A 19875-nucleotide genomic window follows, 5' to 3' on the forward strand; every position below is an offset into this window, starting at 1 on the left:
GTGAATGAATGAAGCTAATGTGTGCATCATCATTTTTTTATGTTGTCCGCGACAGAGAGGAAGTTTCAAACGGAATAGAAGATGAATTGCACACACAACCATTTCAACCGACCTGATAAAGCAAGGACATGAGAGTAGAGTGGTGCAGTGTGGGAGCAAATATTAATTATTAATGCGAAGCAAACGCGGGTGAGTAAGGGTTTTTCTTCCGTTGCGAAAAGAGTGCAACAGCTTGCAACACTAATTTCAAATTAACGCGCGTGTTGCCTGTCACGAGATAAGATTAGACCAAAGTAACACAGCCACCAATGGCACACAGATATTTGACGGGACTCTTATTGTAATCCCTAATCATTGCTAGCTTTGCAGATTGATGAGTTGTCCATGTTTTTACCTGGAACAGGCCAGTTTCGTGGCCATTGCAAAATGAATAATTAAAGTCTGATTTTTACCCTCCGAACGATACCGACCACCACTGATAACGCGAGAGCACGATAAGCGTCGGTTTAGGGGTTTGTGGGAAAATCCCGCGGGAAAATTCGGAGAAATGTATTGGTATAATAAAAAAATGGTGCGATACTCCATGCAACCGTAATGCAATCCAACACGCACGCACGCTACGGCCGTTAGGTTCGTGCCAGCATGTGAGCTTTGCATAGAAGTATGTTGGCGCTTGTCGAGTCGACCGTTGACGATCGTGGGGAATGGCTGGCTGTTTCGGTTTTATTTTCGCCATCATCCTGTGACCGAGCGCGAGAAGAAGCCGAACGAAGTGGCCGCCTGGTCGCCTATGCTTATGCTGCCTGCCACTCCGTCAGTCACGTCGTGCTGTACTCTGTATAAAAGCGTTTGCACCGCTGACGCCACTTCAGTGCTGAAGAAGCCGGTGTTGAAGCCTGGTTGACTGGAGAGTGATTGAACAGTGTGAGCGTAACGTTGTGACTGACCGAGTGGTTTTGAATCTTTTAGTAACCGACCGACCGACCGGGCGAGCAAGCGTAAGGCAACAGCCGTTGAGAAATCTGTTTTTTCAGTTAAGGTAAGTCTTGTTCGAAAATGCGTTAAACAACAAACCGGATCACACAAATAGCTCTATTTAAATCGTGAGAATTAAATCAAGTGTACAAAACATCGAAAAAGTTGCAACTCACCGTTACCAATCGCAAAAGTGCTGGGAAAGAATAAATAAGTTCTGCAGGAATGATTTCAGCTAAACACTAAGCGTTGATTAAGTGTTGCGTGCAGGTGCATGACAGAACAATGCTCCGTTTTTTACAAATAAAACAATACTATGCAACCAACGCCTCAACTGGGCTGGGCCGAAAGCCAAAGCGGTCAAGAACGAACATGGAACAGTGGAAAAAGGGTACCATTTCATATAAGGGCCCTGGGGGGCGACAGTTGTACAGTTAGTTACCGACAAACAGCTAAAGCTAAGCTCCTAATTAATTTACTTTATGGGATAATTATTTCATTTCTGTAGCGTCTGTTGAGTTGCTTAGTGCTTAATTTAAAACTTGTGTAAATTATGTTGCAATTAGACTAAATAGCATCAGACAGTTTATAACTAGCACTAATTCATGGAACCTGATTTGACTGATTAGGGCGAAAAAGGTTTCAATGATTTTAATGCGTTAATAATTAAGCATTATTAAAATTATGTGCGCAGTGCATCCGATAGCTATCCTTTAATGCTAAATGCATTTTACATTAGGGAGCCTGGGTTTTTTCTCTGATATCTATGCACTTAGTTTCAACTTTGATCCCTTTGTAAAAAAACAAAACTTTATACCAAGTGAGTGGCTTGAAGTGCTTTTTAATAAGTACGAACTGGATCATCCCCGGCCAGTGTGGTACTGATTGTGTTCCATCCGTGGGATGGAAAGTGAGTGGTTATACGCATAGCATTAATGCCGGCCACTTTCTGCGTAAGATGTATCAGAACTTTGCGTTACCGTTGTTGGCACCACGGGTACGACCTCACCTTTGGCTGTACTTTTTCTTTATTGCATCGGATGGAATGGAAGCATCAGAGCATTAAATTTAACATCGTTTTCTGCTTGGGACATAATACCACCACCGGAGCGGCGAGTAACTCAGAACGGCCACTTAGCTAACCGTTTTCCACGTTGCGCTCCTGATTAAGCCGGGGCACACAAATGTCACGCCAATGCCGTCAGCGTAGTTTTTCGTGTGAAAAGGGGTTTATCTGATTCACTGTTTACGAGTCTCGTAAGATTTCCATCATAAATGGAGCGAGGCATTAGAAAACGGACGCTCTCGGAACGAAAAAGTACCCACACTCGGATGGTTTCGAAACGGAACACGGTAAACGAATGACACCGGTACGCCGGAAAACCGTATTATAACCGTCGTCTGCGTTGGCTTCTGGTGCCCGGCGAAAGGAATCGGAATGGATCTTGTCATATCTGGCCACGAGCACGCCACCGTACGTGTTGTTTCATTTTCCCAGCACCCCCAGTGTTTCAGTTTATTAGAAAAAGTGATTTATTTACCAAACTGCCTATCTGGCGGGTGCCATAAAGGTGTACCTCTACCATCTGCTTTGAAGTGACAAAAATTAGGTTTCGTTTACGTTCGTTTGTACATGTCTTGGATTTATGCGTTTATAGATGCAGCTTTTCGTTGGTTTCAACGATACTTGGGAAGTTTCCTTAATACACTGCATTTGGTAGAGTTTGTACAACTTTAAATTGAGTATTTGGGAGAACCGGGTTGTTGGCCGGTAGCGTAATCATTGTATGACATCCGCCGAAAGGTACCAGGCGCCTCCATTGCGTTGTATGATAAATGGAATGTTTAGACATTTCTCAGTTTATTTAATCAATTCTCGTACATTGGGTACACTGTGCCCGGTGATAATGGAACAAATGTGCACCTTGTAGCTAGCTGTAGCTGTAGCTGTGCAATATAATCAAATTGAAATGGAAATTGGCCATATTCAGTCAGTCGTTTGTAAAGATTGAGAGGGCACAGGAGTTGGCTGCAACCGGAATGTGGCCCCGGAATCGCCTTCCCGTATACACGAAGACCGTGTATCCCATTTCCGAACCGCAGCAATGAGTATAAAAAATTCAAATGACTGAAGTGAGAATTGGTAATGCTCCACCTGTTGCTCCACCGCGGCCCATTAGGTCGTGCTTCGATTCCTTTCCCACACGCAATTTTCACCGAGTTAGCCACCAGGTGGCCAAGCACGGACGTATACGCGAATCAAGACATTCTCTCGGTTGTAGTGGACCCCAGCCTGCGGACCTGTTGCGTGCTGGCACACACGCGGAGACCGCTCGGCAAAAGAATCGCTACGTCAGCACTGCCAATAAATCGTTTCACGAGCCACCTCGGGGCATCAAAGCGTTCGCCCCGGGGCCATTCGGATCACCCGTGATCCGTCTCCCTGGGCACCGATTTCGCTGATGGTACACATCGCAGGCCCGAAAGGTAGCTGGCCCGTTGATCAAGTTATTTATCTGTCATCAAACGTCGCCACCACAGTCGTCAGTGTCGTCGGGTATTGCTGTTTGCCCGGCACGTGTAAATCCTACGCATCAATTGAATGACACGAGACCGGACCGGAAACTACCGCGAGTATCCGTGTGTCGTTTGCCAAACACTGGTGGTGTATAATTTGGGGGTCACTCATCCCCTAGGCAGCATGCCGACGGGATCGGAGACTTTGTTTGCGCTTCACCATTGAACGCCACAAAGCAACGAACCTCCCATTCCGGTTTCGGGTGGCGATGGCTGAGATTTGATTTATTGTTAAGCCACCCTCATCGCTCTTGGAAGCATGTCTTCCCCATGGCGCCCGAAGGCGAGCATGAATCGAACGGTCGAGTGATTGATTTGATTTTTGGGTGATCAAAGTACCCGCTGGCCAGCGCACTCGACCAGGGGGGCAAGCGGACGAAGGATGTTCCGCAATGGTGTGATAATGTGATAAAAAAATAATCACTCCTACTCATCGGATGCCGATTGCCGAGTGTAACAGGTTAAACGCATAATCTTTTATCTGTCCTCCATCGCCGATTATGTCATCCCTCGGCCCGGAACATGGATTTGTTATCGATTTTACTGGTAATGCTTTTGGTGGCAAACATTGGAAAGTGCGTAGGCCACAGCGGCAGATAAAAAACATAGTGCTTTAAGGGAACCTTTATCAAAAAGCCGCAACCAGCAACATGATTGACACTGCCATTACTTACCTTTAGGAGTATTTGTCCAGTTCGAAGAAGGCCGCAGAAGGTTTAAATCCCTAAAATGACGCCCAAATATAGGCAACAGGTAGGGCTCTCCTGTTACGTTCGCCGGCGTATTGCTCTTGCATTGCTTGTGATATGTGCAGAATGGCATTCACTTCCTGTGCTTTGGCCTCCAGCTAGTAATTCTAATCCGTTCGTAATAGAAGGATCTTTAAGCGCTCTGAATAAAGCACTCGCGGAACAACTGAATCAATAAAAAAGCGATTTCCGCCAGAATCGAGGACCAATTCAACTAATTCATAACTTGTGCGCCAAAAATAGCGTTCATGATGTGATGTACTCGTCCTGTTGCCGTATAATGCTGCACCTCCTGCATTTGCGTCTAATGGCAATAGGACGAATCCTTAATTGGGACATTGGCGCGCTTCAGAGGAATGACAAATTGTATTGCATTCCTGGTGCTAAGGTAAAACCGAACTAGAAAATCAATTGACAGCCTAAGCCTAGCCTCTCCGGCTCACTTTACCGTCCATAATCCTCCGCTCCGTTTCCTCTTCGCCATGTTCGACTTTCTCTCCGTCCCTTACACCGGAAAGGGTTGATTTACGGGCGTAAAAGTTGCTCTCACGCACGTCCGGAAAGAATCGGATGAAAATAACGCACGATCGCTTTCCTGAGGGTGAAAAATTATTACTTCCGTCCGCCCAGCCCAGCGGGTGGCGATCGATGGTCCTCGGCAAGCAACAGGTTGGGACACCGCCTCGTAGAGGGACTTTGTGCTTTGATGAATGAATTTTCATTTACATCCACCATAAATCATGCATCATGCACGGCAGTCGTCTGGTCGGGAAGGTAGCGTATGACGTGAGGCCGCGCAGCTCGTGCTCGTTGAAGGGCCGTTTAATTTCGGACGCTAATTCCGAGCCGTGGGTCAATCTACTTACGCGAACTTAATGATTAGTTTAGTGTAGCCCCCCGGCCACTCGGCCAGCGAACACGGCGAGCCGGACCGTTTAAAAGCGACCAACAAAATGAGTGCCGGGAAATGAGCCAGGCAAACTTCCCACTGGATGTGGTCGGCGGCTGGGTGGGAGCTGTACGATGCCACACTAAATTATATTATCCTCCACGATACATTAGCCGACAATAGGGGTGGCAATTCTGGTCCTTTATCTTGAGGCTTGCCGGACAGAGAGAGAGAAAAAAAACGATGAGTGTCCTTTCCGCTGCAATACTATTTGTGGTATTTATGGCACACTGGCAGCGAGTGACAATGCGCCGAAGAACTATGGGCCATTGGGGCCACTTCCTGTCGAGAGTGCCGACCACACCTGAGAGATCGACCGACGGACCGGATAGTCCATTAGGCTTCGTCAACTGTACGTCTTACGGCCAGGCATTGCGAGTCCCAACACTAACCAACGCCAGACAAAGTAGTTTCCCTAGCGCTTCAAAGCACAATAACATTCAATTTTTTTCGAAGGTTTCTTTTATTGTAATTAAAATGTTCACCTTGTTTATTTCTGTTAATGGCTAACGTAATTAAATGGCCACCATCGAGTGTTGTAGCGTTTGAACTGGTGCCTCGGGTTCTTAAGATCAACAGCATCATCGGAGCCATTTGTGGTTTGTCTGTGGCTTTGCGCGAACCACCAGGCTCCGGCTGTGGTCATAATTGATTGTTACCTCCCGGCCATCCGGCAAGATTACCTGCCGCAGTGAACCAGGCAGCTTTAGGTCGAATCCTGATTACACAACGGCAGTACGGCTTTAAAAATGGCGGAAATCATTAGTTAGTGCTTCCTGCCGGAAGTGCTTCTCTGTGCTCCACTGCAAGCCGTCGTTTTGACGAGAGGGACCGGACAGTCCGGGTACGCTGTGGTCTTTTCTTTTACAGGATGGAGAACCCCGTGGCGAACGAGTTCAATTGCCATGTAACAACGGCTTGTTGAGAAATAAAAGTGTTTTCGTTTCGCCGGCCATTAATACGTGTACCGTGGCCAGACCGCTTGGTCAACTGTTATTCCACCCGGCGATCTCTTTGATGGCTCTCGAAAGGCATTAGGCGATATGTCACAAGTGGCGTAGCTTGTTATCTTTTAAGCTGCACGTTACCGTCGGGAGTCACGCATCGTTTTACATTCCGTTTTGAAGGAACTGAGCATCGGAAAGGTCGGTTCGATTAATTTGCGGTTGAGTTCGGGAAAATTGAATCCAAATAGCCACAGGAAAACTGCGCACCGAGGAAGTCATTTACATTACGTGGCTTCGGTGGGATTGAATGGAAACACTCCGCATAAAAGGACGAAGAACCGAAGCTTGATGTGCCTCGTGAAGCGATCGATCGCACACCTTGGATAGGTTACCCAATTTTGCTAAAATTAAATATTTACAGCTTACGAAAATTTCTAATGAACAGCGACCACATAATAATGAACGTGTGAAGCCTCGAAATATTCGCCACCGTGGCGAGGTGGTAAAGCCAACCAAGTGCCTGTTGCGAGCGGATTAGTGAGCAATATAGCAAAGTTTTAACGTGTCCCGACTAGCGTTAAAAGGGACTTTCACCCGTTTTCAATTCGTGGAAAATACAACATTACACAACTCACGCCCTCGCGGCTTTTAAATTGCTTAGTTCCATGTACAGTATATTTGGGGAAAAAAGGAACAAAAGGAAAAAAGGACCGGTTATGATTAACAGCCTCTGCCGAGAATTAACTACGATGATTACAACCAATGGGCCCTCATCTAACCTCAGGACGATTGACCCAATTTAAACGGAACCATTACTATTGTCACCCCCGAAAACTATAATCTCAGCTTAGCAGAAGCACACACACACACACGTGCGGGAAGCCCTGTTTCGGCCAATAGTTCCTCGCACGGCACACGGCTACGAACCATCCACGGGCCGGCCGGTAATAAACTTTTAAATTAACCCAACTCCCTGTCATGTCCGCACCGCGCGATTAGTGTAATTAGTTGAAAACCATCCACAGTTTCTGTCGAAAGGCCGCCCGGCGGTTTTAAAATTTATGAAACGTTTCGGCGAATCCATGCGAAGGATCATAGACATTTTTTGGGTCCACCCGTGCGGGCTGAACACGACCACCACTCGGAGCGAACGTGATGTGTTGCGGCAACAACATTATCGTTTGGCAAGGGGACCCCTGCCAGTACACAAGGGGGCCGTAACGTAAAATCCCACTATTTTACGTGCCCGTAAAGAAGGCAACCGAAAGCATAATGGAAAGCTCAACAAGTGAGTCAGCCCATCCAAGGTTGATTGTTTGGGGCAGGTAATGGTGCCGGACGGCAACACTTTTGGCCCCACCAACGATGCTTGAGCGATGGTTTCCGTCACAAAACGTGGGTCGTAATCGGCGCACCTAACCGCAAGGTTGTTTGCATTTATGCACCATTGTAAAATTCAAATTAAAAATTAAACAGGATCACAGGATTGGGAAGAGTTCGGCGGGAGATAAACAATAACACCTGACGGTGGCAATTTAAAGCTTAAATTCCGAACCAGGCCCTCCGGATATTAGCGCGGCGGCCTGTTGGTTGGAAGTCGATTTGAAATTGAAATTTTGCATAACCGAAAGGCAAATGTAAATGACGAATATTGGGGCACGGAGGAAAAAACGTGGCACCACCCGGGGCCAGTTTCAGGTGGCAAAGGTTAGAAAGGGTCCGTCGAGTGCTTCATCTACTTTACTTTATACAACACCAGTGCTGCAAGGGTTTGATTGGTTTCTCTTTGCGTCACTAAATCAACCAATCAGCTACCGAACGGGGTCGAAAAGTATCATAAAAACCTTCCTGTTTTTCGCACCCATCCGGACGTACGTAACAGGATCACGGTTCTTGGGGCATCATAACCCTACAAACGATGCGATGCTCTACTTCATCGGAGGTTAATGAGAAAATTGAACTCATTATGAAGCTGTTCGTGTTTACCAGTACTTTAAAATTACAAATGACTATTTATTTACTGACAAATGATTACTTATTTAGGAATTACTCGCGAGTAATAAAAGTTTACAAACTCTTCTTGAGAACTAAACACAATGTTCTGTTTCTAAACCGTTTCGGAATCTGGTATCGATCTGGAATTGTATCGCAACAGGCATGGGAATTGAATTGGCCCATTACACGGCAACCCAATAGCCTGACACCGTTGGCCCCGCATCAAGCTTGCTGATTACCGCTGTGGAAGAAGCCTGTTAAATGAGCCAGAAAAATGACACTCTTCCCGACCCGATCCATTTAGGCTGCGAGTCGGCCACCTGGCCAGGGTTCCGGGTGTGTAAGAGTAGTGCCTAATTGTTAGGTGGCCACAGCATCAGGCACCATAATCATCATCAACATCATGGTGGGAACTGTAATTGGCGTCAATGGATGCGCCCCCGATTCTTATCCCCCGGCTGGGGGCCATATCGGAAACAACGTTTTCCGGGATTAGCCAAGCTTTTTGAACAAACACATTCGAATGCAAATGAAGAGCAGAGCGTTAGCAGGTTGGATTACGCCTTCGCGCCATTCGGCCGCGAGGATTTGGAACGAACAAGCCGGCAGATTGATTTCATATCTCACTTAAGCCCTCATTCACTTTAACTTCACTCTTAAACCGCAATTTGTTTTTCTCGTTTCTCGCAGTGCGAACGGACGAAGGCAGACGCAGCCACGAAGATGCCACGACCACGAGAGCAGCTCCTATCGCTGTACACCGTCGGCTTGATCCTGATCGGTGCCCTGCTGGTCGTGAGGATGGCCAGCGCCGACCCAATGGTGGACGGTGGCGGTTTGTACGGCGATAATAAACGTAATTGAAACACAGGAAATCGTTATCACCCTCCTCACCTCGGTGTTAGGCAAATCACTTTCGGTCCTCTTTTTGCGGAGAGAATTCTATGACGATGAAGATAAACCCCAAACAGGCCTCGGGTGAGGTAATGTGCTTCGCAACTAATCACCTATCGGTACCGATCGTTTTACTGCCGATCCATCCACCGCGAGTCCATAAACTTTATGGCTGGCCGCGGGCTGGCGGTGGGAAACCGCCACACCAGCCCCGAAGCCGGATTTATCCGATAAGCGCCAGCGATGGGCGGTTTGTCGGAAGATAACAGACGGCAAACTATCCGCTACAATCTCGTTTGTTGTAGCTCATCTTCCCCTCCGTTCGCTTGCTGGTAAACGGATACCCTTTACTGAGGAGGGCAAACTATTTGCGGTTTCCCAGAGTTCCGCTTCCGTCGGAGTGTCGTTAATATTTTACACCACATCAAAGTGTCGTCTTTTTTTCATGCCCAGATGCCAACGATAAGCGCCCGTTCTTCGTCGGCAGTCGGTATGGCCGGTCGCAGGTATACGGCGCGAAGGACTTACGGCAGGTGAACTTGGTGCCACGTAACGATCGCTTCTTCCTCGGTTCGCGATACGGCAAGCGGTCCGATTTGACGAAGGAAATTGAATCCGACAGCAACAATGGCGCCGACCAACAGTTGACCTATCTGGCCTGTTTGCACACGGGAGTGTCGAACCTGTACCGGTGCTACAGGTGAGCCTTTTTAAGACCGTTTACCATCTAACCGGTGCTCTAATAGGAGCGTTTTCTCTTCTTTCAGCCGCGACTCTGCATCGCCCTCGATTCACGGTCAGCAGCAGGAAATGGACCAGTACGAGCAGCATCAGTTGGCCGCGGACAACTCCGATCTGCTTGGGGAGAAGTAATCGGACACCGCGATCTTCCTAACATTCCATCATTTGCCTGCGACTCTCGAAACGAATCCCCAACTTACCGTTTCAATGTTTGCCACAATCTACCAACGAACCGCATACCCATACCTCGGCCCTGTTAAACACTAAATGTGACCATTCTACCACACGATGGCGTACAGTATGAATCAATCGGACACGCACACACACACACGGACAGCGTGCCATGGTGGGTCAAGATGGCATCGCCGGGTTTCAGTTCGCGGGGATAACGTAGCAGATAACAACGACTTTCCATGCGGGCCGGTTCCCGGAGCGTACCGGAGGGCATTCGAATAGAAATTAATGTCAGCACCCTCAGCAGCAGGAGGAGCCAAGGATTGCGGGGTGCGCACTGTTGCTGCTGCTGCGGTGCTACGCCAGGCTGGGTGATTTTTATTCGGCGATGCTCGGAAGCACTCTTCTCGGATAGCAAGCCAAGTCGGCCATGTCCTGTCCGTCTTCATCTTCTACCGTGGGGGTCCTACGGCACACAGCATTTATGTTTCGGTTATCGGAAAGGCTGGTAAAATCATTTCCGGGCACCGTTCTGTTTGAATCGGTTTAGAACACACCGTGATGAGGAGTGTGTTGTCCCTTAAGCATTCCAATACACACACAGCATCGATCGGAATATCGGAAGATTATAAGGTAAAATTAACCCATGTTAACTCGTCGGCATTGTTCTTGTAAAATAAATTATACTGTAAAAATAAATGCTAGTGCTTTGAAAAGGTATTACTTATGTATATTTCTCGTATATTTCACGTAATCGAAGCGTCCTGTGGCTTTCTTTCATCGGGCCCCCCTTTCTTGGCTGCATAGAAAATGAAGCACCGAGGAGACAGTCCATCGTCTCGCAGTCGAATGAGATTCCGTCGGATTCTTGTCCCATGCTTGTCACTCATCCCCTCCAGGTAGCACATTCGGTCCAACAGAATGAGGTTTTCGCAAATGGCCTGAGATTAGAGAATAAAATTAAAAATCAACCCTCCAACAGTCATCGTCGACACGTCGTCGTAGCTTACCTGAAGGCACGTCTGAAGACACTCCAGATACTCAGAGATGCGATCACCTCCGGGGTATCGACGCAGAAGAATGGTGAGCCGTTCTCGATGGCTCTCCGTCCAGCTGGTAGGACCATCACAGTCCTTCTGAAGCGCGAATCGCTGGAAAATTGTATCCATCGTCGTCTCGCTTGGCACCCGGGGTTTGCCTTTGAGCATCTTTACCGATTCGCCGCTCTCTAATATTGCGTCCACCAGCCCGCGCTGGAACATGGTCCTCCCGTGCTGTAGATGATCCTCGCTGGTAGTCCCCTTCCACCGTGCGGCCGTTTGCTGACAACCCAGACGCAGGAATGATCGACAGATGATGTCCTTTTTCCCGTTTGCCATCGCCATCCGTAGTTCGTTGCTCACGGGTACGTTCACAAACGTTTCCCCGTCGGCCAGCGGTTTCATTCTGTGGTAACAACACGGCATTATGATCAGCTCCCGTACCGAGGGACAGTGCAGGAAGTGTCGCACGGCGGTGATTGAAAGATCGGCACACGCGTGAAGCCCAACGATCGCCAGCGGGAGCGGTAGGTCGGCAGAGAAACGGTCCAAGATCTGATGCTCGATGTACGGGAAAGAATCCTCCGTAATGAAGTGGTCCACAAACTGTACGGCATCTTTGGACGTTGGGTAGAGCTCTTTTTGGCGGCACTGGCTCGTTTCTACCAGCTGCTTACTGCCTTCGATACCGAGAACTTTCAGCCGGTGTTGCTCGTGAATGTGTTGACTCAAGTAACCCTGGAAGAATTTTAATTGTCAATAGGTCTTCTGGGAGTCCAAAATGGTGCCACGCAACATACCAATCCACTTCCGAAATCGACAACGGTGCGCTCATCGATGACCTTTCCAATGAACGATGAGAGGCTCTCGATTTCGTACCACTTTTTGTGGCCGATTCCTTTGCGGGGTTTGCTAACAGACACACCGGAATCGTGGTGATCGTACTCAATAAGCAAACGGTTGCGTCGCGCCAGAAAACTTCGCAAAGAGTCGCACCAACTGTCGGCGACGTATCCCAATGGGATCCGGTTGAATTCTTCGTTCGATGCGGAGTCCAAATTATCGATCCATTCCGGAGGAATCTTGTCCAGCACGCGTTTCCGTACGAACTGAGTGTTACTGAAGCAAAAGATCCATTTGAAGTGATGAAGAAAGTCGACGGCCTGTTCGAAATAAGCAACGTAATCGAAATCTGCCTCACTACTGTACCGAAAAACCATACCGGCGAAATAAATTAAATGTTTGACACAATGTTTTGTTTATGTTCTGACCAGTGTTGCCAACAGTGACGCTTTGGTGATCCTTTATCCCTGTTTGAAAGTTCGTTTCCATTTCATCTATAAATATGGTATGTATTCTTGAAAGACACTCTGTTCGTAGGGTTTTATTGTAAAATACATTCCAATTTGGCCACAATAACTTAAAGTCCCTCGTTCCGATACGCTTTTTACAAGGCAGTTGCCAGAGACAACGGAACATCCGTTGCGGAGCCATCTCGTGGTGGGTATAGGTACTGGCTTTTGACAGCCCGTGCGCACTGATTCAAAACACAACAAAAGTGGACATTCGAGTTTTAGAGTTTTTGGAAGGGAAATTTTTAACAAACGATGGACAAGCCGGCGGAAACATCGGACACATCCGACACGACTACTGATAGTGCAATGAGCACCAACGTAAGAAACCCCCCGGAGCATCCAGAAACCCGAGAACCACCACAACGCCGCAAATCGACGTATCAACGGCGCAACCGGCTGCTGGATGAAAACTCCAAATTTCTGGCCGATTTTGACCCGGGAACGTCGCGCCGCGAAAAGCGGAAGTTGGCCCGGACCATTTGCCTGACCGCACCGAAGCCCCAACCAGTCGGGAAGTGCAACAGCCTTTACAACGAGAAAGGGCGTCTGCGAGAAAGCCAGCTGGACATGTGTGATTGTCTCGATCTTGACTGTCCAGGGTGTCATTTCCCGTGCGGAGCGTGCGGAAGCGAAAAATGTGGACCCCACTGCCGCCGGAACCGTCGGTGGGCGTACGAGCAGATTGAGCACGATTCCAAATCGAAGGTCTTAGTGAACACGCGGCTGGAGAAAAATAAGTACACTATGGCCAAAAAGTAATACGACCCCGTACTGTTTGCTGTGTAGATTTAGTTTTATTATTTTGGTTTAAGTTACAGGTATACAAGATATACAGTAAGTTAATAAATAAAATTGATTCCACCGTTTACGACTCACGTCCGGCTTTTTGTGTGTATTTTCTTTTCCTTTTAGTGATTACTGGCTGTCTCTCTCTCTCTCGTAATATTCGTTAGTCTGGGACTGGCTGACCAGCGGGTTGAAATCATACGCCGAAGCTCAATCCTGTCTTCATCTGCTTGCAGACTCGTACGCAGGTCTTTGGTATCAAAATGCACTTAGTTTTCCGCACGACACCCGTCTGCCACGGTGTTTAGTTGTAATCCTAGTACGATAAGCAATGCCCTCGGGTCTATGTACAGAAACGAACGCCCGCAAGGAGGAAACCCAATGCACAATACGGATTTGATACGGGGTACTCTCTTACACTGGCTTCGTAGACTGCGCATTGAATTGTTAAACGGAACTGACGCATTCTGAACAGGGTTCTAGCTACCAAACGTGGACCATGTATTGTTTTTGGGAGGGGAGGGCAAGTCTGTACAGTGTAACGCTTCTGTGGGTGGGTTGCAAATTCGATCCGAAAATACATGCATACTAAAATACGTCCGATAAAAGTCCCGAATCTGTGGTGGAGGGTGGAGGATAGGTGCAAAACCTCTAATTGGCATTGTATAGTGTGTTCTCCCCCTTTCAGTGTTCAGTGTCTGAGATGCGTTCCTTTCGGTTTGATTCATTTTAAATTCTTACAATGTTTGTCCCGTTTGGTCCGAATGTTTGTGTTTTGTTTGCAGGCATACGAGTACCATTAATTACAAGTCTTTTTTTTCATTAATTCCATCCTCGTTCCGTTTGCCTACGGGCCTCAAGCGGTTTGTCTTAGAGCGTCATACACTAGTTTAATACAGATTCATAGTAACAGAGTGGCGTGCCTTTACACGACGCGCCCTCACACGACGACAGCGACTACAGCGGCCACACAGTTTTACTGTGGGATTTTAGTGCTACACTTTGCTAAGCAAAACTATACCGCGACGGGTGTACTGTACAGTAGATAGTAACTTCGATCGTGACCCTTTCAGTCAGCCAGCGAAAGAAGAACTCCTTCGATGAGTCTCTCGCTAACCTACACAACGTACCTATATATACAGCAATAAGATTAGTAGCCGTTCTATGTGGTCGGCCTAACGCACGCTCGTGTCCTACCCTCTTGAGATGGCTAATTATGAGTGTAACGTGTACATTAAGTGTTACGGATAGATTAAAATGTCTCCTTATACATCCGAGATCGTTGGCTTGTTGCGTCAGCGCATACATTCAGATCCGTGTTGTATAAAAAACAGCTTTAGGCCTCAAACTACTCTGTTCGTCGGTGTGCATGCGGCGGTTCCCTGCCGATGTCACCGATGGTTGTCGATTGTTTAAAAGTATTTTGGTTGAGTAACGTGTTTCGTGTTATCCGTGTTTGCCAACCCGCCCTATTCTCCGAGTCGGGTGGGCGCAGTCAGATCCTAACGAGCACAGATCAAGAAATCAATGGTTGAGTCAGAGTCAGTAGCTTCCCCGGCGGGGGAGAATACTTATCGTTTCCGGAGATTCTAGCTTATCTCAGAACTTGTACTACCGGCTTTTGATGATGACTAGTTTGTTCCGTTCTTCTGCTCCGTTCCGTTACCGAACCGAAAGATGAACGATGCTTTGGATTACTGTTTTCTCCTTTTTTGGTGTCTAAATTCATTTTACCTATCTGCGGTGGCAATAGATGTCTACTGTCTACTGTTTTTCTTACGCTACTTTAGAATTTCAGTTTTTTATTATCATATATATATATATATATATATGTATATATCATGTATTCGTTCGCTGCACTCAGAAGTGCCCTTTCGCTACGCTACGCTTAGATTATTCGCTTATGCTGTAGAGATGTATAGAGTGTCCCACCTGGCCGGCCCTGGGATTCGCGAACCCTTCATTCCATGCCACCGGTGACGCGGCGGCGCGGCGCGGCTCTAGCGGGCGTTCGTTCCAGTTCCAGTTTTTGATTAGCATTTCAGAGTTAATTGTTAACTGCTACTGTGGTGTTTGTTTTGCTTTGTTCTCTTATCAGAAGCAAAAAACTAAGAAACTATACCAACTCAACTGAAGCAACTCCATAACTTACTCTACTGCCTTCTTCACGCGTCCGGCGACGACGGCGGTTTGTGGTTTTCTCTTTGAGCTAATAATTTAAATAGTCCGTCGCCGGTGCCATTCGCTCGTTGGCGGGGTTCTCTACGTTTTCGATGCGATCGAGATTCTACCGGTACCGGTATGGAGATTAGTGAAAGATCCACTTTGCGTTGAATGTTGAAAGTAAATTGTTTTTTGTCTAGATAGTTCTAGAAGATATTTACAAACGACGACAGATTTTCGATCAGGTCTCACGGCCGTAGTTGATTTGAGAATAGATTCTTGGGCCTATATCAATGCAATGAACCGAGTTCGTTTTCGTAACCGCCCAGGGCTCAACACTGCCGCATTAGACACTATTCTTATGATATTTTAACGTTCAATAGAAATACTGTTTCCGGTCTGACGTTGGCACGGTTTGCGACAAGCGGGAAGTCAACTCAACGACGGCGAACATGTGGACGTAGAGCACGTTCTCAAAATTAACAGAAAAGTAAAATCGGGAAAGATTTAACTTGCTCGCCTCTCCAAGATATGTCTGTAAAGTGTTCGAAAACGATAAGGTCCTAACGGTTTGGGTGAGAGGTCTGTTTCTAGTGATAGTAATTGTTCTACGTCGTGCCCAAACTCCCAGAACCGATCCAAACCGCTGCTCATCGTCGAAACCGGACTCTTAAAGATTTCTAGTTTGGGTATTTAAAGCACATGAACCAGTCACCGGACTGCGACCCACCGTGTGGGTGTTTCGCGTCGCATTTTGTACGACGTGCGCTTTGCGACGGGCAGTTCTAACTTTCACTGCCACCGCTGGCGCCATATATGAAGCATGATCGGTAAATATAGTATTGTATAGGACTTCTGCACTCCGGTGCTCCTGACGCAGATCCCGGTCTGGATAGACAAGTGAGTCGGCGGATCCACTGATTTGCCATTCGATGAGATTTGCCGGTTAACGGATTGCGGGGGTTTGTGTAGAGATATATAATTATTATTTCAACATGCCACCGGTTTCGCTCCCCAAAAACAGTACAGTGAACGATGAAACGTATAACAGTGGGCTTTAACAGGAGTCGCGCTCGTTTCACGAACACGGGACAGAGACGTGGACAGACACACTTATTCATACCTTTTTCTCGTATTGTTTCGACAATTTAGCTAACGGCTTACATAGGCTTAGGTGCTAAAAGGTAAGAGATACGTGTCTAACCAAACGTGTGCGCAAGTAGTAACTGTTGGGCAGCAAAAGGTCACACGCATACACACATACACACAAACAGACATACACACACGTACACGCGTAAGATAGACGAACTTCGGTAAGAGAGAGCGAGCTGGGATTCCGCCGGAAAGACGACATAAATATCGATATTGTGATTATGTTAGGTTAGGTTAGACCGCACCGCCTCTCTCTCTCTCTCTCTCTGTGTCTCGGTTTTTCTGGGTGTAAAAGTAGTTGGGATAGTGTCTCATGTAACAATTGGTAGGTACTCGACATTGGTCTAGTGCAGTAACGGACAGTTTGCAGACGTCGGGACGGGTTGGAAGGATGTAAGAGATAGACTAACGATCTAGGTTACCCCCACTCGGTGCCGCCCCGCTCGCTGGTGCCCAGTAGCATCGGGTTCGGATTTGCTACGGCAACCGCAGGGGCTCATTGGGTCGCGCAGCAAACCCGACGCGGTGCTTCTGTGCTTCAAATAGCGCCTTCCGCTTCCTTTCCGGGAGCACGTGACGTGATGTGAAATGAATGTGAAGGTGAAAGGTGCGCGGACGTCCGCATGTAAGGTTTGGTTCGTAATCGTTAAAGCTGTCTTCCGTTGTGCAGATCTGAAACCGATCTTCGATAGTAATCGATAGGGTGGCGACCCGGCGCACCAGAGCCGGCTCCGGCATACTACCGGCACTGGCACTAGGTCTCACCGGGCATGGCAGCGGCGCTCGATTTCCGGGTGAGTCATCTTTTCAGAAAGCTAAAGAATCCACCTCCCTTCTCGGAGCGGGGCGCCATCAGCATTGGCACTTGGTTTTTGTGCGTCAGTTTGATCTGCGGAGAAGACAAAAGACGCCTTGAACTTTACGCTGCACTCGCTGGCATTTGACGGGCGTGACCTACCGTGCACGGTCCCTGCATCCACGGTTCACCGTCGATCTGCATCGGAAAGGTTTTCTTCGTGGTGATGACGACGTCGCTGCACTGTGCCAAACGGCGGCCGGACGCACGTAGGCCCGTTCGCACCTGGCCCATGTGGAGGCAGTTTTCCAGACCGATGACTTCTATCTTTCGATCTCCGATATCTGAAACGGCACGTAGCGTGCGTATTAGCCAGCGGAAGAACGTGACCACCGCCCGTCAGTTGGGTTACCTTGGATGGCGATCGACAAATCGACCGAATTGAAACTGTTGGCCGACAGCTCCTTGTCCGAGCTTTTCAGCTTCTTCCGGAACGGGCCCTTCCGCATACGCTTCTGGGACAGATGCTCGCCCCACAGGTTGGAGCCACCGTGCGTGTAGGGGATGTTCAGCAGCGCTATACCCTGCAGCTGGGGTCCGTTGGCGAGCTCGAGGGACACACCGTCACACTGGCAAGAAACGCAAAAAGCGATTAGTAGAGCTCCACACCTCCACGCCCGGGGGCCACTTACCACAATGTCCAGATTTTCGTGCAGGTTTTTGCAGGACGCGGCGAACGTTTCGGACGTGGCGTACTCAAAGTACCACAGTTTGTTCTTCATACGGCTGTTGAATTTGTGAGGATTTTTCTCGCGCTCCAGATGAAACTTTACGCAGATGGCGGCATCCTACGGCGAGAGAGCGGTGTATGCGTGTTACTTTAAAGAAGTACCCTAATTTAAACGGAACCCTAAACTGTCTAATAGCGTGACCCACAGTAAAAAGAATGTTTCCCTTCCCAATCGCCCAGCTTTGCCCATTACAAGTTATGCGCCGTATTCTTTATGGCACCTAATCACGCCGGATGAGATAATAAGCTGATAGCGAGCGATCTCCCCGTTCGATCCATCGCTTCATTGGAAGGACGACAATCGGGGCCATCGTGTCGTTCCGGGTGCGAACTTCATTTACCCCGGGAGTTAATCCCTCGGTTCGGTGACGGCGGTCCGCAGGAACTGCTTTTTAATCGCCAAATTAATTAAATTACTTTGTTTGCTCCGACGGGGCAAAAGGGTTCACCATCTCGTTGGAGAGCGAGCGATGAGAGAAAATAAGGCGAAACAGAAAAAAGGCACAGAGTGGCAGAAAACAGACGGTAAAATTTTAGAAAAAGGACACCGGCGCCCACCGGGAGAAAGCGGGGGCCGAGACATAAAACGTGACACGCCGGGAAGAAATCGTCGGTTTAATTTACCGCACACCGGCTCTCTGCTTCCGAAAGAAAGAAACCGTGGAGCATCGAGGAACTGTGTTCGTGTTTCCGCGTTCGCGTATCCTGAACCAACATCCTGCGACCACGTGCGGCACACGGATCAGCTGCGTTCCGTTCTGGGTCCGCACAATGGAATGGCGTGCCGTGCCGAACGAAAGAAGCGTGGTTCAAGGTGCTTTAAAACGTAAACGAAAGATTAAGTACCGTAAAAGACGGCCACAAAGGAACGGAGAAACGAGAACGTAAACAGTTAGTGGCGGCAATTAGCTGTCTTACGGACCGGATGGAGGCGCCCGGTACGTTTCGGGATTAAATTTGCGACCTATCCCGAAATCTGTGGGCGCCACACTGCTGCTTCACACGCGTCGGCTTGAATTTCCTGGGTTTCCGATGCATTCGGTGGGTTTTCTTCGTGTTACAGCAGAACCAGCGTGTCAGAGGGTTTTCTCAGAACCCCCCCGGCGGGGAATAACATTCGGATGTGGGTCAGAGGGGCGCGGACCAACACAGGCGGCTGACCGGGAATGCTTTTGAGCCTGCATTGTTGGCCTGCTCCTAATTCTTTGCCCTTCTGGCGCCTCCTCAAACAACAAACGCCGAAGGCGCGGATGGCGGCTGGCGAACGGGCAGATTAAAGACAAACTGCGTCGCACGGAGGAACGCATGAACCGGGGCAGGCTTTGGGCCGTGCATTTCGGGCCGAGTTATTTATGTACCAACGGTTGGCCGCGGCCCCTAGCGTGGGGTCGCGTGTTGGCTTAGGTAACCCGTTTACGGTTTCGGGTTTCGGGTTTGGCCCAAAAAGTTGGATATGGATCTTGTGTGGCGCGCAGTGGCGCGGTGTGCTTTCGTGTCAGATAGTTCGCCAAGCTCCCCGGAATTGATGCCCGGGCTGCATGCAACCCAACCCGTTATTTACGTAGCGTGGGGCGGCTCAACGCATTTGGTGAATATTTTAATAACCTCTGCGCCGTCCGCCGGCGGCTCAGGCATTCACGGGGGTTCGTCGAAACGGAACTGGAAGTAATTAATTCTCGCCATTTCTGCTGGCCGATCAGGACGATGCCGGACGATTGTTTAGTCTGTTGTGAGTAATTATGAGTAAACATCCGAGGTCTGGGACAGTGCGTGGTGATGGGTCCGAAAATTG

At 48.4% G+C, this 19875-nt stretch overlaps 4 protein-coding genes across 4 annotated transcripts in view; 2 read left to right on the forward strand and 2 right to left on the reverse strand.

The window, feature by feature from the left end:
- Positions 1–902: 902 nt before the first annotated feature.
- On the forward strand, positions 903–10657 carry LOC128278379 (RYamide neuropeptides). Its single transcript, XM_053017104.1, has 4 exons — positions 903–1039; positions 8883–9048; positions 9540–9786; positions 9854–10657. The coding sequence occupies exons 2-4, from the start codon at positions 8916–8918 to the stop codon at positions 9957–9959; spliced, it is 486 nt and encodes a 161-aa protein (XP_052873064.1). The 5' UTR covers positions 903–1039; positions 8883–8915; the 3' UTR covers positions 9960–10657.
- A 90-nt stretch (positions 10658–10747) lies between these two features.
- On the reverse strand, positions 10748–12261 carry LOC128266863 (uncharacterized). The gene is made up of 3 exons (XM_053003652.1): positions 11842–12261; positions 11012–11779; positions 10748–10942 (listed from the first exon to the last, which is right to left on the reverse strand). Exons 1-3 carry the CDS (start codon positions 12259–12261, stop codon positions 10748–10750), a joined length of 1383 nt encoding a protein of 460 aa, XP_052859612.1.
- Positions 12262–12613: 352 nt separating this feature from the next.
- LOC128268042 (ARL14 effector protein) lies at positions 12614–13208 on the forward strand. Its single transcript, XM_053005039.1, has one exon. The coding sequence runs from the start codon at positions 12649–12651 to the stop codon at positions 13153–13155; it is 507 nt and encodes a 168-aa protein (XP_052860999.1). The 5' UTR covers positions 12614–12648; the 3' UTR covers positions 13156–13208.
- Positions 13209–17296: 4088 nt separating this feature from the next.
- The window catches only part of LOC128266864 (diacylglycerol kinase 1), a 29504-nt gene continuing 26925 nt past the window's right edge, over positions 17297–19875 (reverse strand). The window contains exons 14-17 of the mRNA XM_053003654.1: positions 17986–18141; positions 17706–17922; positions 17456–17637; positions 17297–17386 (exon numbers count right to left, since the gene is read on the reverse strand). Of these exons, the coding sequence (XP_052859614.1) occupies positions 17297–17386; positions 17456–17637; positions 17706–17922; positions 17986–18141 (645 nt within the window). The remainder of the gene's footprint in view (positions 17387–17455; positions 17638–17705; positions 17923–17985; positions 18142–19875) is intronic.

The sequence above is a fragment of the Anopheles cruzii genome, chromosome 2, assembly GCF_943734635.1.
Source record: "Anopheles cruzii chromosome 2, idAnoCruzAS_RS32_06, whole genome shotgun sequence".
NCBI classification, from domain to species: Eukaryota; Metazoa; Arthropoda; class Insecta; order Diptera; family Culicidae; genus Anopheles; species Anopheles cruzii.

Coding starts and splice junctions, on each gene's coding strand:
- LOC128266863 (XM_053003652.1), bottom strand. CDS start 12,261: ATGGTTTTTCGGTACAGTAGTGAGGCAGATTTCGATTACGTTGCTTAT. Junction 11,780..11,841: donor TCGATTTCGGAAGTGGATTG/GTATGTTGCGTG, acceptor AAATTCTTCCAG/GGTTACTTGAGTCAACACAT. Junction 10,943..11,011: donor GTCTTCAGACGTGCCTTCAG/GTAAGCTACGAC, acceptor CTCTAATCTCAG/GCCATTTGCGAAAACCTCAT.
- LOC128268042 (XM_053005039.1), top strand. CDS start 12,649: ATGGACAAGCCGGCGGAAACATCGGACACATCCGACACGACTACTGAT.
- LOC128278379 (XM_053017104.1), top strand. CDS start 8,916: ATGCCACGACCACGAGAGCAGCTCCTATCGCTGTACACCGTCGGCTTG. Junction 9,049..9,539: donor TTTGTACGGCGATAATAAAC/GTAATTGAAACA, acceptor TTTCATGCCCAG/ATGCCAACGATAAGCGCCCG. Junction 9,787..9,853: donor AACCTGTACCGGTGCTACAG/GTGAGCCTTTTT, acceptor CTCTTCTTTCAG/CCGCGACTCTGCATCGCCCT.